The 15,488-nt window shown below is 42.7% G+C and overlaps 1 protein-coding gene across 4 annotated transcripts in view; it reads left to right on the forward strand.

Annotated features, from left to right (window-relative positions):
• The first annotated feature begins 6,828 nt into the window (after positions 1-6,828).
• Positions 6,829-15,488, forward strand: part of fbxl17 (F-box and leucine-rich repeat protein 17) — a 317,791-nt gene continuing 309,131 nt past the window's right edge. Inside the window, exons 1-6 of one of the 4 annotated variants that reach the window (XM_036980121.1) lie at positions 6,829-7,064; positions 12,163-12,650; positions 12,920-13,273; positions 13,477-13,599; positions 13,965-14,222; positions 14,462-14,593. In XM_036980121.1, coding sequence (XP_036836016.1) covers positions 12,183-12,650; positions 12,920-13,273; positions 13,477-13,599; positions 13,965-14,222; positions 14,462-14,593 — 1,335 coding nt within the window. In that variant the 5' untranslated portion in view covers positions 6,829-7,064; positions 12,163-12,182. The remainder of the gene's footprint in view (positions 7,065-12,162; positions 12,651-12,919; positions 13,274-13,476; positions 13,600-13,964; positions 14,223-14,461; positions 14,594-15,488) is intronic. The other 3 variants (XM_036980122.1, XM_036980120.1, XM_021606509.2) reach the window with 3 other exon arrangements.

The following is a 15,488-nucleotide window of genomic DNA, read 5'->3' on the forward strand; positions in this document are numbered from 1 at the left end:
TGACAACACAGAGTTACACATGGAATAAACTAAACATACAGTCAATAACACAATATAAAAAAAAGTATATATACAGTGTGTGCAGATGAGGTAAGATAAGGGAGGTAAAGGCAATAAATAGGCCATAGTGGCGAAATAAATACAATTTAGCAATTAAACACTGGAGTGATAGAGACTGGAGTGATAGATGTGCAGAAGATGAATGTGCAAGTAGAGATACTGGGGTGCAAAGGAGAAAAACATATATAACAGTATGGGGATGAGGTAGTTGGATGGGCTATGTACAGGTGCAGTGATCTGTGAGCTGCTCTTACAGCTGGTGCTTAAAGTTAGTGAGGGAGATATGAGTCTCCAGCTTCAGTGATTTTTGCAATTCATTCCAATCATTGGCAGCAGAGAACTGGAAGGAAAGGCGACCAAAGGAGGAATTGGCTATGGGGGTGACCAGTGAAATATATTTGCTGGAGCATGTGCTATGAGTGGGTGCTGCTATGGTGACCAGTGAGCTGAAATAAGGCGGGGCTTTACCTAGCAAAGATTTATAGATGACCTGGAGCGCCGAATATGAAGTGAGGGCCAGCCAACGAGAGCATACAGGTCGCAGTGGTGGGTAGTATATGGGGCTTTGGTGACAAAACGGATGGCACTGTGATAGACTGCATCCAATTTGCTGTGTAGTGTTGGAGGCTATTTTGTAAATGACATCGCCGAAGTCAAGGATCGGAAGGATAGTCAGTTTTACAAGGGTATATTTGGCAGCATGAGTGAAGGATGCTTTGTTCCGAAATAGGAAGCCGATTCTAAATTTAATTTTGAATTGGTGATGCTTAATGTGATATAACATTGTAACATCAGTGTTATACCAGACTAGCGTATACACCCGTATGATATATTAGGATAATTGTGTTTCCATAGCCAGGGCTACAGTTTATAAAAGGCCACAATTTCCCGGACCCTAGGCAACAAACTTTTTCCACCATGTGTGCAACTTCTGCAAGCACCTATGCTCTACAGCTCTATGCCAGTATGCAAAAGATTACAATGCATGCAATTATGGAACGGCTTTTGGGTCTTCGCATGTCAAAAAAATACATGTCAAATTAGCTTGTTGACCAATCAGGACCTGAATATGACTGCACATCACATAATAATTTAACGCGTTCATGCATTTTTTACGTAGTTATTACACATGGATTACACTATCACTCGTATTTCATCTGTCACAACCTTGTTTAACATTATCTAGTCTAAATATGGCATGATTCCACCAATTGTCACCTCTGCACAACTTTCAAAGACGTACTTTTATTTTGAAGGCAAACCCCAAATTCCACTATTGTGCCTAATCCTTATTGTGGCTAGCTTCACAACATATAACCTGGTCCGGTCGAGCCTCACTAGCCTGATAAAGCTAGCTGGCTGCTTATAGCGGTAGCTTTGGGCAACAGGGTTAAGTAGCTGGCTAGCTATTTATTTTCATGAACTGAAGTTCAATTTCAATAGTTGAACAACAAGTGGCTACCTAGCTAATACTTACTTACAATGATTCCTAAATCGTTGCTAAGAATAATGAAAATGACTGCAGTTTCTACTGGTCATTGTTTTCAGGCTGGTTGTATTGGTGCTAGCTAAAAAAAAAAAACTTAAACAAAAAAGTATTGGTGCTAGCTAGGTACCAAGCTAAAGTCTCAGGATGGTAAGTTGGTGGTTGAAGATATCCCTCTAGTGGTTTGGGGGCTGTGCTTTGGCAAAGTGGGTGTGGTTATATCCTTCCTGTTTGGCCCTGTCCGGGGGTGTCCTCGGATGGGGCCACAGTGTCTCCTGACCCCTCCTGTCTCAGCCTCCAGTATTTATGCTGCAGTAGTTTATGTGTCGGGGGGCTAGGGTCAGTTTGTTATATCTGGAGTACTTCTCCTGTCCTATTCGGTGTCCTGTGTGAATCTAAGTGTGCGTTCTCTAATTCTCTCCTCTCTTTCTTTCTCTCTCTCGGAGGACCTGAGCCCTAGGACCATCGCCAGGACTACCTGACATGATGATTCCTTGCTGTCCCCAGTCCACCTGGCCGTGCTGCTGCTCCAGTTTCAACTGTTCTGCCTTATTATTATTTGACCATGCTGGTCATTTATGAACATTTGAACATCTTGGCCATGTTCTGTTATAATCTCCACCCGGCACAGCCAGAAGAGGACTAGCCACCCCACATATGCTCTCTCCAATTCTCTCTTTCTTTCTCTCTCTCTGAGGACCTGAGCCCTAGGACCATGCCCCAGGACTACCTGACATGATGACTCCTTGCTGTCCCCAGTCCACCTGACCGTGCTGCTGCTCCAGTTTCAACTGTTCTGCCTTATTATTATTTGACCATGCTGGTCATTTATGAACATTTGAACATCTTGGCCATGTTCTGTTATAATCTCCACCCGGCACAGCCAGAAGAGGACTAGCCACCCCATATAGCCTGGTTCCTCTCTAGGTTTCTTCCTAGGTTTTGGCCTTTCTAGGGAGTTTTTCCTAGCCACCGTGCTTCTACACCTACATTGCTTGCTGTTTGGGGTTTTAGGCTGGGTTTCTGTACAGCACTTTGAGATATCAGCTGATGTACGAAGGGCTATATAAATACATTTGATTTGATTTGATTTAAAGCTAGCTACCCCAGAAGTTGCAGTCGAACAAATAATGCAATGCTTTAATTATAACGGGTTTTTTTTTCATGCGTTCGGGTACCTCAGAGCACCCCAGGTCACCCCATGGTATTTGATGATAATTATTAAGTGGAGGTCGCTAGTTACAATGGTATCTTCAATCTAGCCTAGCTTTTAGCTAAATAGCTAGCTGGTCTGCAGCGCAAGCTAGCTTGACTTGCTATAAAGTTAGAGAAACAAGTTGAGGAAAAAGTAACTAAACCTGGAGTTATATGTCACCTGGAACAATATATTTATCCTGTCTTGAATGAAAAGGTCAAAATATATGCAATCTCTGAAGAGAGACAGGCTGTCCTCCATCTTGTGTTACAAACACTACACATCTAAACCCAGATTCTTATTTACAATTATGGCCAAACTCCACCCTATGGAACTCACAGTCAAATGTGATATAGCCTGGATTCAAACCAGGGACTGTCAACTCTTGCACTGAGAGATACAGTGCCTTAGACCGTTGCGCCACTCGGGAGTCCAACATCACAAAACTTTTTGGAACACTTGCAAAATAGACCAAACAGACCAGGTCAGGGTCAGGTCAGTGAGAGAAGTGAAACATTCTTCCTTAGTTGTTACTTTTCTCAAATCTAAAGGCACAACCTTGATTCAAGCCAATGTCTTAAGTAGTTGAACATGTTATTACTCCAACCTAGTAAAGTACTTAAGTAAAAATACTTTAAAGTAGTTTTGGGGGGTATCTGTTCCACTCCACTACATTCCTAAAGAAAATAATGTACTTTTTACTCAATACATTATCCCTGACACCCAAAAGTACTTATTAGGCTAAGTATATTTAAAACCAAACACTTAGACTTTACTAAATCAGTATTTTGGGTGACTTTCACTTTTACTTCAGTTATTTTCTATTAAGGTATCTTTACTTTTACTCAAGTATGACAACTGGGACCTTTTTCCACCACTGCTCCAACCTCATAAAAGTCACAAACTGAAACGTTTTCATTTTCGTCAAAAAACAACTTAATATCGAAGCAGTGCCTTTGATTTGACCTGCACACCCACAGTTCGGCGCAAGACGACCATTAGCCATTTTTTTGGGACCCAATTCGAAACTCTTTGACCTCCATACAAAAACTCCTTGATCGGTGGGCGAAACAACAAAAAACGCCACCTGCTGGAGGGAAACAGATTTTCAGCCTAGTTGGGCCTCTTCCTCTTTTGTTCCTCCATTCATCGCCCAATGGGATTCCTATATCTTTAACTAATATCTCCGATGGGGCTGAATGTGGAGACACACATATTGTACAATATGAGGAGGAAATTATAACCATAATAAAGCTTTCCAGTTTCACTGATTCACCACTCACCCACTGGAGATGACTGATGCCATTGTCAAAAGCCTCTTGCTTGTTTTACTTTGTTTTACTTTGTAAAACAAGGCTGTTCACTTAATAGGCCTATTTGGAAGTTGATAACAAATTTGGTAGCCAACAAGCAGGTTAGTTTTCTCTTTTCAGCAGGAGCCATTTGCTTTCCAATCTGTGTTTTCCCGCGATTGTGTGGTGAATGAAGAAAAATTGAGGTTATTTGTTCTTTTGTTTTTTGATATGGAGTCTCTCCCTACTCAAGTGCAGTTAGGGTATAGTAACTACAGAGTCCAAGCTTTTATCCCAAGTCCAATACAGTGTGATCATTGCAAAGCTTTTGGTCATGTTTCAAGTGTTTGCAGAAGGGAGAAGCTGAGATGTCCAAGTTGTGAAAAAGACAATAGTATGTGTTATAAAAGTGATGAAAATGTGACAGACACGTCTTTCGAATGCCACACAAGGGTGAAAGAGAATGAGGTGGCCAAAGTCAGGGCTATCCAGTGCATATCATATGTGTGGATCATCTGCTACGGTCCAACGCCCCAGCAGAGACATGCCGAGAGAACAAGAACAATAACGACCCCCAGGACTATTCTCCTGACTGTGGACGTACGGGAGAGACAGAGCCTGACCTTCCACCCGAACCTGGCCCACCACAGGAAGCCCAGGAGGAGCGGAGATACCCTATTCGACAGCGAAGGGCACCTAAAAAGCTTGACCTGTGAGTTGAGCTGGTTAAGGTGGTAACGGACAGTAAAACAAACACTTTAATATGTCCTAGATAAAAGGAAAGAAAAAGGACATTACCTGGGTTAGTTATTAGGACACAAACTCCATCTTCGGGGCAGAATAATCCCCTGGATTTGTGCTGGGCTCTGAAAAGTCTGCTTCAACCCAGTAGTTGAAAAATGTTTAAGAATGCATTGTTCAGATATTGCATTAGTAGTTACCTAACATATTTACCTTGTTCTCTGGGAGTTAAACACTATGGGGGAGGAGTGTAGTATCTGGGATCTACATCTGTTTATATTAGTTACTGTGCTGTTACTAAGCAGTAATGCATTACGGCAGTGTTACGTTACTACACCTAATAGGAAATGCACATGCGCACTGGGGTGCCGGGAACTGTAGAGCACGAGGGGTTTTGACTAAATGAAAACTAACTGTATCTCCTGCCTGGTCATTTCTCCACAACACAAATATTACAATATGCAGCAGCTATTAAAAGGGTTGAGGGTTTGGTGGTGGATAGGCCTTCACTGCAGGCTGCAGAGGTTGCCTTTCACCAGCAGGACCCTGACATTTTAAAGGTGAAGAAGGTGTACTTTGTGGCCTTTATAGCTATGGTGATAAATAGCTCTGCCAAGGTGGAAAGAAGGTCCAGGAAGATAGAAATCATTGTGGAAGCGGCAGAGCAGTTCCATGGGCTGAAAGATTTCTCGGTGAAGGAGTTACATGAAATATTGTCACAAACTGTACAACCCTCTCAGGCCCTAGAGCCTGAGGAGGGAGCTATAGAGAGTTGAAAGAAGGAAGTGGGAGTTTTGTTTTGTTAATGTACTATTTTTATTTGGGTGGATTAAGTTAGTTTCCCTATCACATATGGATTTACTTTTTACCTTGTTTTGGTTTCAACCCATCCAGTTGGTTGTAGTCCGGCATAAAACCCACAGAAGAAGGACAGATGGCTAAATTATAGGCCTACTCCTGGTGTAGTCTTCTGATTTATTTAATTTATTTCTGAACAGACAGCAGTACTTCTATAACTTTGGCAAATGTATTTCAATTCATCAGGGGTGCTGCGGCATCTCTAGCACCTTCCCCGCATCTATGATTTTTTAAATTGAACCTTTATTTAACTAGGCAAGTCAGTTAAGAACAAATTCTTATTTGATCACAGCCAGTTGTGATATAGATCGGGATCAAGCCAGGGTCTGTAGTGACTCCTCTAGCACTGAGATGCAGTTCCTTAGACAGCTGCACCACTCGTGAGCCCTTCTATAAGTGCAACGCTGGAGAGATGGGAGTTGGCTCGTCTATCAGAGCAGAGAGATCATAGAAAGTGAATAGTGAATGTCATTCTAGTTATGTGAGAGATACAGGCGTGATTCGCTCTCTCACCACAGTAATGGCCATGCATTGGTCTATAGGCTACAATGTTGCGCAAACCATAAACTTGGCAGGCCTAACGCCTCTATGCGTAAAATATTACTCTGCATAATCTGGATATGTGTGCAACAAAAGTTCAACATTCACCTTCTGCTACCATTTATGTCAAGCAGTTTACGCATACAGTTTGATGCATATGTTCGATAAATCCAAAGTATGCACAACACAAAATGTACTGCAACTGCCTCTGCAACGCTGTAAGGAAAACGCAGCGTTCCATTGGAAATGAATGTATTTCTGGTGTACCAAAACGCAATAATCCTGTCTGTGTAATCGAGCCGTTACTCGAATCAATTCATAGAATATCAGGCAAGTTTTCACATGACGTTTTTTAGGTGTCAGGAGGATTAGGAAGGAGGAGGCAACTTGAATTAACTCTGATTGTTTTTAATCAAATGTTTACATTACAAACGGTGACAATTATTTTTCATGCCAAGAGAGGTATCGAATCCTGGCAAATGGGTTCCGGAACGGAACAGTCCTAAATTGAGAGGTGCGGATCCGGCTCAAATTGAGAACCGATTGCAACCACGTTCCACAATTTTATTTCCAATTGTCATTCGCTACCCCCTTTTATACACAGTACAGTCCAAAGTTGACTACATCACGGATTGGTCACACTGGGCAAAGACTGACATTTGGCTCCACCAATAACAGATTGTAAATCGCGTTTTTGTCGTCTTCCTCTCCCTGCATTTATTTAGTCCGGAAGTGTTTTCTTTGGAGACCAAAACACCATAAAGAATATTTTACCTGAATTGTTGCCAATTTCACATTATTGTGCCCTGAAATTTTAACGCTATACTCGTCCGTGTGTTGCACGCGTGGATTATGAGAGCACCATTCGGAGGGGGGAGCACAGCGTGAACTGGTGAGCAGCAATACAATGTAGCTAGAAGCTAGCTATGCATCCTCAGCTAGTATCCGTGTTGCTAACTAGCTATCTATCTAAAACCCAGCTGATCTAGCCACTGTTTTACTACTAGCTACTATCCCGTAGTTTTACCATGTAGCCTATTGCTGGATATGTATTATTTAACAAGTTATTTTCATTTTCTATAAAGCAATAGTAATAGCTTGCTTGCTATTCTTCCATTTTAAACCCCAGGCTAAGTGTTTTACATGACAAGTCAGTTGTAAAGGCAGGCACTGTAATGATACACATTGTTGCAAAAAAGCATCGGAGTCCAAAACCTGCTTGCGCCATGTCAATGGTAATGCAAATAAACTCACAATGGATATCATTGAGTAAGCTATATCGCAATATATATACCAATGATTTAAGGCTGATGGAAGGTAAAGTTTATTCTGATTAATTCGTTTACAAGTCTTCCGTGCTACGTTACAATTTAATCTCTGCTCTCGCAAAAGTTGTATTTACAATGTAGCCTCCTAGCTAGTGAAACCAATAGTTGCAGAAATCATCTTACTCACTCACTGTCTATTGGGCATTATCATCACTGTACAAACACTAGCTAACTACCTTAAGAATAATCAAATGCGTTGTAGGAAACATTAAGTAGCTGCTTGCCTTAATACACAAACAGCGATATTATAGAGACCTACACTGCCAACTATTGTCACTGTCTGTGCTTGACCAATAATAGCAGCTGCTAAATGCATATACAGGAAACACTGTTGTGCGTCGAGATGGACCTTACAGTAGCGTTCTATTTCGAGGAACTGACCACCAGCTGCTCCATTATATTTAGGCACAGATAGTATCATAGTTGTGTTTGACCATGACTTGTGATGAAAGACCACACACATATATAATAGCAGGGGGAAAGATTGTGTTACTGTCACTTTTTGAAGTTCTTGAAATTCATGTAATGGCATATTTTCCTATTATGGTGATATAGTGCAGATGTTATGTTACAGTGTTGGCTTGAATGAGATCTAATGCAGGTCAGTGGAACAGTGGAATGTTTTGGAACTTGACTTGCTGTGAACATAGAGTGGCAGCTTGTCTAGTGCCTTAAGGCTGTCGATTGCTTTATTTAATTTGTAAGGCAAACATTTTGGTTCAGCAGCCTTCGCAAGAGTTTTGGTAACACTTTCGTAACAGCTTTTATACCTATGTGGCACTGTACCCTAATTAGCTCACACTAGTTACAACATTTGTAGTAATATGTTGTTACATAGGCTAGTACTTTGTGGCATTTTGATTAAGCTAATGGACACACTCTGTGTCCAATAAGTGTTTTAACATGATTGTTCAATGACTACCTCATCTCTGTACCCCACACATACAATTATCTGTAAGGTCCCTCAGTTGAGCAGTGAACAAAGACAAGGGAGATTTTACAATGCCTCACAAAGAAGGGCATCTATTGCTAGATGGGTAAAAATAAGACATTGAATATCACTTTGAGCATGGTGAAGTTATGAACTACTCTTTGGTTGGTTTATTAATACACCCAGTCACTACAAAGATACAGGCGTCCTTCGTAACTCATTTGCGGGAGAGGAAGGAAACCGCTCAGGAATTTCACCATGAGGTCAATGTTGATTTTAAAACGGTTATAGAGCTTAACGGCTGTGATAGGAGAAAGCTGAGGATGGATCAACAACATTGTAGTTAGTCCACAATACTAACCTAGTGTGAAAAGAAGGAAGCCTGTACAGAATAAAAATATTCAAAAACATGCATCCTGTTTGCAATAAGGCACTAAAGTAATACTGCAAAATGTGGCAAAGCAATTTAACTTTTTGTCCTGAGTAAAAAGTTATGTTTGGGGCAAATACAACACATTACTGAGTCCCACTCTCCATATTTTCAAGCATAGTGGTGGCTGCATCATGTTATGGGTATGCTTGTAATCGTTAAAGATCGGGTTTTTCAGGATAAAAACAGAAAGAGAATGGTGCTAAGCACATGCAAAATCCTAGAGGAAAACCTGGTTCAGTCTGCTTTCCACCAGACACCGGGAGATGAGTTCACCTTTCAGCAGGACAATAACCTAAAACTCCAGACCAAATATACACTGGAGTTGCTTACCAAGAATAAAGTGAATGTTCCTGAGTAGCCGAGTTACAGTTCTGACTTAAATCTACTTGAAAATATATGGAAAGACCTGAAAATGGTTGTCTAGCAATGATAAACAACTAATTTGACAGCTTGAATAATTTTGAAAAGAAGAATGGACAGATATAGCACAATCCAGGTGTACAAAGCTCTTAAACGTACCCAGAAAGACTCACCGCTGTAATCACTGCCAAATGTGCTTTTACAAAGTATTAACTCATGCGTGTGAATACTTATGTAAATTAGATATATCTGTATTATATTTTCAGTACATTTGCTAAAATGTCTAAAAACATGTTTTCACTTTGTCATTATGGGGTATTGTGTGTAGATGGGTGAGGGAAAAACAATCTATTTAATCCATTTTGAATTCAGGCTGTAACACAACAAAATGTGGAATAAGTCAAGGGGTGTGAATACTTTCTGAAGTCGTTATGTGTTGTTTTCTGCATTATTTGGTTTTTTAGCTCTTAATCAATGCAAGACATATCTGGCATTTTAACTGTCATGGTCAATTCCATGGCAATGGAATTGCGCTGAGACTCAGATTTTATAATTCATATCTATGCCAAACAAAAACCATTGATTTCATAGATGAACAAACCATACAGCTTTATGCACAATGGGTACTTTAAATAAAATACACTGACAATTTGATAAAAACACATTTGCTGGAAGAACTGTGCAGGTTTGGTCAAATTAATCAGTAAAATACCCCTCAGTTTGTACCTTTTCCAAAAACGCAGTTAAATATCTGTTACGAATTAAGATTCAAAGATGTCTGCAGAAAGAATGGGGTAACAGAATTTCATCATGGGTCCCTGAGCTGTACTACACAGAAATGCATCATTATGGATATGAATGTCATTCTCTTCATGGTGATGTGTCCTAAGTAGGTACACAAATTTAGAAATATACAATATCCTTTGCGTATTTAGGTATTATTCTCCACACTTGCTATTATTTTAATGGACTCCGCCACCAAACAAGAACAAATGTGGTTGGACCGGACTAAATCTGAACGAATCATAGACATCTATGTTTTACAAGTTTTGATATCAAAGTACAGCGCACTAGAGCTCAGTATAGTTCAGTACAGTACATTATAGTGTGCTCAAGCTCTACTGTGTACTTGTACTTAACTCTACTCCACTCTATATTACTGTACAGCACAGGACTGTACTGAATTATAATGTACTTTTCTTAACTGTACTGTACTTTGTTGTCCAAAGTTGTGAAACCTAGACCTGACCAGACCAAATCTAAACCAATCATGGACGTCTAGATGTTTGGGCCAAATGAAGGCCGGTCCAGATATCTCTGCACGTTGAAATCAAGACAAGGGCAGACTGACCAAATTTCAACTACTTTTCAACGTCCATGGACGTCCTGTGTCGGTCGGTGTTCGGTGGGTGAGAATGCCGGTTACAGTAAATGGAAAGACGGGGCTCATGGGTAGGTGTCAATACGAGCTGGGAGAGGAGATGTTAATTGAAGAGAGAGAGAGAGGGGGACGGGTTGTCCAGACTTTTGAAGTTCTTGCTTTGACCACCAGATGACCAAAAGGTAAATAAAAGTTATGAACTGAACATAACATGCCAGTGGAAGGGAGGACAATACCAGGAGACCCTATGAGCTGAACATAACAGTATGCCAGTGGAAGGGAGGACAATACCAGGAGACCCTATGAGCTGAACATAACAGTATGCCAGTGGAAGGGATGACAATACCAGGAGACCCTATGAGCTGAACATAACAGTATGCCAGTGGAAGGGAGGACAATACCAGGAGACCCTATGAGCTGAACGTAACAGTATGCCAGTGGAAGGGATGACAATACCAGGAGACCCTATGAGCTGAACATAACAGTATGCCAGTGGAAGGGAGGACAATACCAGGAGACCCTATGAGCTGAACATAACAGTATGCCAGTGGAAGGGATGACAATACCAGGAGACCCTATGAGCTGAACATAACAGTATGCCAGTGGAAGGGAGGACAGTACCAGGAGACCCTATGAGCTGAACGTAACAGTATGCCAGTGGAAGGGAGGACAGTAGCAGGAGACCCTATGAGCTGAACATAACAGTATGCCAGTGGAAGGGAGGACAGTAGCAGGAGACCCTATGAGCTGAACATAACAGTATGCCAGTGGAAGGGAGGACAGTACCAGGAGACCCTATGAGCTGAACATAACAGTATGCCAGTGGAAGGGAGGACAGTAGCAGGAGACCCTATGAGCTGAACATAACAGTATGCCAGTGGAAGGGAGGACAGTAGCAGGAGACCCAACTGTGGTTTGTGACTACTATGAATTTCCATTGTAGCCAATTTGCAGAAATTCCGTTACTGATTTGGTAACAGAATTTCAAGTTTGAATCACTTAATAATTCATAAACAAAATTAATATCAGCAAAAACATAACTAATTGATAGATCTACCAATACCTGTGCACTTACCTGTGCACTTTCATTATCCTCCCTCCTGATGAGGGAGAGAAATGTGAAAATATCTTAGATAAGTGGGTTTTTAGTAACGGAATTTCAAGACATAAGGCAATGTTTCTTAAACTTACAGAAGGCATAAAAAATTTAAACTAAATATATACTATATTATTAGCTGGCAGGGGTCTTTACTTCAAAATGATTGTGTTTTGATGTATTTCCAATAACTTTAAAGACTTTTTCTGGTAGATATTTTTTAAGAACCACTTTCCATCTATTTGACAAGAAAACAAACTATTTGCTTAATTCCTAATTTCTAGGATGGAATATGTTTGAAAAATGTCTATATGCCTTCATTTCTCGAAACATAGACTCTTAGCTTTCATTTTTATTTGACATGCTCCTATGAACTTCACATTGGTGCTCATGGGTCCATTTACATGGAAATGACATGTGCAATTCTATTATTTTATGTCCTTCTTTCTTCCCTTACCCAGAGTCTCCGTGAGTCATCTATATGGGCCATCTTCTCTCGAAAAATGGTTACCGCCTGAACAAGAGGACACGCAAGCTGCACCACAGGAAGAAGAAGAAGAGGAACTGCTTCCTGCAGGGGCCCTGCATGCTCTGCTTCATCGTCCACGGCAACAGCGGGGGCCTCGACGACGACGACAGCGACCAATTTGAGACCGGGGTCAACGGCGGAGGCAGAGGACGTTGTCACAGCAACGCAGGTGGTACCGGAATCGGAAGCACCTCAAAGCTCGCTGGGCGGTACGCTGCTCTCACTTCCCCTGAGGACTGTGCCAAGTTCCTGCTGTCGCCAAGGGAACTAGCCATCTGGGAGGGCCAAGGGAGGAGTCTACTGTCGGCCGTGCCGGCTAAGCTGATTCCACCGCCAGCGCTGTTCCGGAGTGCAGGGATTCCAGTGCCCATAGCTGTGGCTGTTTCTGTGCCTGGTAGTGCCAGTGACTACGCTGAGATGGTGAGAAACTAGAAAGGGTTTATTCCTAGTGCTGCTGAGTTAATTGTTTAATTCATGTCATTGATTAGCCAGAGTCCACTCACTTGATGTCCCAGGTTTGAATAAGTCCCTGATTTCAGAAGGGAAGGATGAAAATCAACAGACACTATCTGAACAGTTTGCTCCCGTACCGTACACTTCCTGGTATCTCTTCTGATGTCATCTCTGTCGAATTCCTTTCCATGTGGTTCTCTGTGATCTGTGTCTGATCCTTGTTTCTTTCCTCCAAGGTGTGTAAGAGGAAGTGTGCGGAGGTGCAGAGGTGCACACCCTGTAAGCAGCCGCGATGTGCCTTCCCTGTCCCTGAGGGAGGTGTGGAGGATGGAGGAGGAGGAGGAAGTGGGGATGCCTCCTCTAACTCCGGGACTGGCCACTGCCACCTCTGCCCCCTGCCCTCATCCTCTTCCTCCTCATCCTCGTCTGTCGAGGGCTGCTGTGGGATGGCTCTCCATGGTGATCCGCTGCCCCAGAGTTCTGACTCCTCCCCCTGCTGTCCGCATCACCATGACGACTGCCAGGGGAGAGGCAGTGACGTGATTGACACATCCAGCATCAACCGCCTCCCCTCCTCCATCCTGCTTAAGGTCAGAGGTCACCACTAGAGTGCAGTTCATTTGGGAGGCCTGATTGGATGCTTTCAAAAGCTTTTATTCTAACTGAAGCTAACTGAAATGGGCTGGATGTAGCCTGGGTACCGGTCTGTTTAGCTCCACTGCTTGTACTCTGTGTTATTGCCAAACAACAGGCTGGATACACAACCTGTTAATGTGTTTTCTGTTCCTCTCAGGTGTTCTCCCACCTGTCGGTGAAAGAGCGCTGTCTGTGTGCCTCGCTGGTCTGTAAGTACTGGAGGGACCTCTGCTTAGACTTCCAGTTCTGGAAGCAAATTGACCTCAGTGGCCTACAACAAGTGAGTACAACATTTGAGACATTTTATTGTAACATTTTAATTTAAAATATAAACGCAACATGCAACAATTTCAAAGATTTGACCGAGTTACAGTTCATATAAGGAAATCAGTCAATTGAAATTCATTCATTAGGCCCTAATCTATGGATTTCACGTGACTGGGCAGTGGTGCAGCCATGAGTGGGCCTGGTAAGGCATTGGCCTACCCACTGTGGAGTCAAGCCCACAAAAGGGCTTTATTACAGACAGAATATGGAACATTTCTGGGATATTTTATTTAATCTCATGAAAAATGGGACCAACACTTTACATGTTGTGTGTATATTTTTTTTGTATTGTTCATTGTTTACCCACACCCCCCTCAGGTAAATGATGACCTCCTGGTGAAGATAGCGTCTCGGAGGCAGAATGTGACGGAGTTAAACATCTCTGACTGTCGTGGCGTGCAGGACCACGGTGTGTGTTCCCTGGCAGCCCACTGCCCGGGCCTTCAGAGGTACACAGCTTACCGCTGTAAACAGCTGAGTGACCTGTCCCTCAGCTCCCTGGCCTTACACTGTCCTCTGCTGGCCAAGGTCCATGTTGGAAACCAGGACAAACTGACAGACGACGCACTCAAAAAGGTTCTCTCTCTCTCTCTCACTCTCACACTCACTCTCTCACTCACTCTCTCACTCACTCTCTCACTCACTCACTCACTCACTCACTCACTCACTCACTCACTCACTCACTCACTCACTCACTCACTCACCCACCAATCTGATGCATTAACACTTTGTACAATGCATTTATAACATGTTTATCAGGCAGACAGAGTGTGTCATCTATAACCCTTCTCTCCCTCTCTCTCTTGTGTCCCTAGTTAGGAGAACACAGTTCAGAGTTGAAGGACATCCACCTGGGTCAGTGCTACAGTATTACTGATGAGGGGATGGTGGCTCTGTCCAAGGGATGTCCCAAGCTGCAGAGAATCTACATGCAGGAGAACAAACTGGTGAGTACCCTACCCAGTTCTTAGGCTACAACACAATGTTCCTATTGACACCTGTTGGACTGCAAAACAAGGTAAGAGGGCCCGCCCTGTCTCTGTAGTGTTAGGGGAAACGCTGCCTACATGTTTGACTTTAAATCTAGGGAGGGGGGAGGGGGGGGAGGGGGGGTGTGGATCACACACACACTGTCTGTCTGGGGCCCTGAAGGCTACAAGAGGACCGTTAAGTGGCGTCTCTGTGATGTGTAATGTGAAACAGCCTAGGTGGGTGATGTGTGTGTGTGTGTTGGATAGAGGGGTTGTGGTGTATTTTTTTGCTGTTGGCATCGAAGGATCGTGATCCATCTGTTTCAAATGAAAGGCAAACCCCAAACTCCAAGTCAAATCTGTTGAAAATATGCGAAGAGGCTTATGCTGAAGGAGAGGACTGCATGCATTTTTGGTTGTGTAGGTTTGATTTCTTGAAGTATGCTTGTTGTGTGTCTGCTGGTGGTGCCAGGGTGTTTTGTGGACAGTCCCTGTTAGAGTGCAGTGTGAGGATGGGCCAAGTCCTCCAACACAGGGGGTCTGCACTTACACAACAAAATGAAGATGGATATTCTGCACCCCTTGGTTTGTGTGCCAGCTGGCAATACCAGCTATACTATTAATAATCCCTGGACACACACACACACACACACTCACACTCACTCTGGCTGGGGTCCCTGAGCTAGCTTCATGTGGAGGATTCCCAGATTTCCAGCTCATTCCCTCCTGATTCCAGGAATCTCCCAACCAGATATTCTGTAAAAACCTGAGAATTTGGGAAAAATGATCGGAACTTTGCATTTCTGGTTGTGGTGGAATCTTGTTCATTTTAGTTGGGTGTCTGTGTTGTACCAGTAGTCACTGGTTCTGA

Source organism: Oncorhynchus mykiss, chromosome 6 (genome assembly GCF_013265735.2).
Source record: "Oncorhynchus mykiss isolate Arlee chromosome 6, USDA_OmykA_1.1, whole genome shotgun sequence".
In the NCBI taxonomy this organism is placed as follows: Eukaryota; Metazoa; Chordata; class Actinopteri; order Salmoniformes; family Salmonidae; genus Oncorhynchus; species Oncorhynchus mykiss.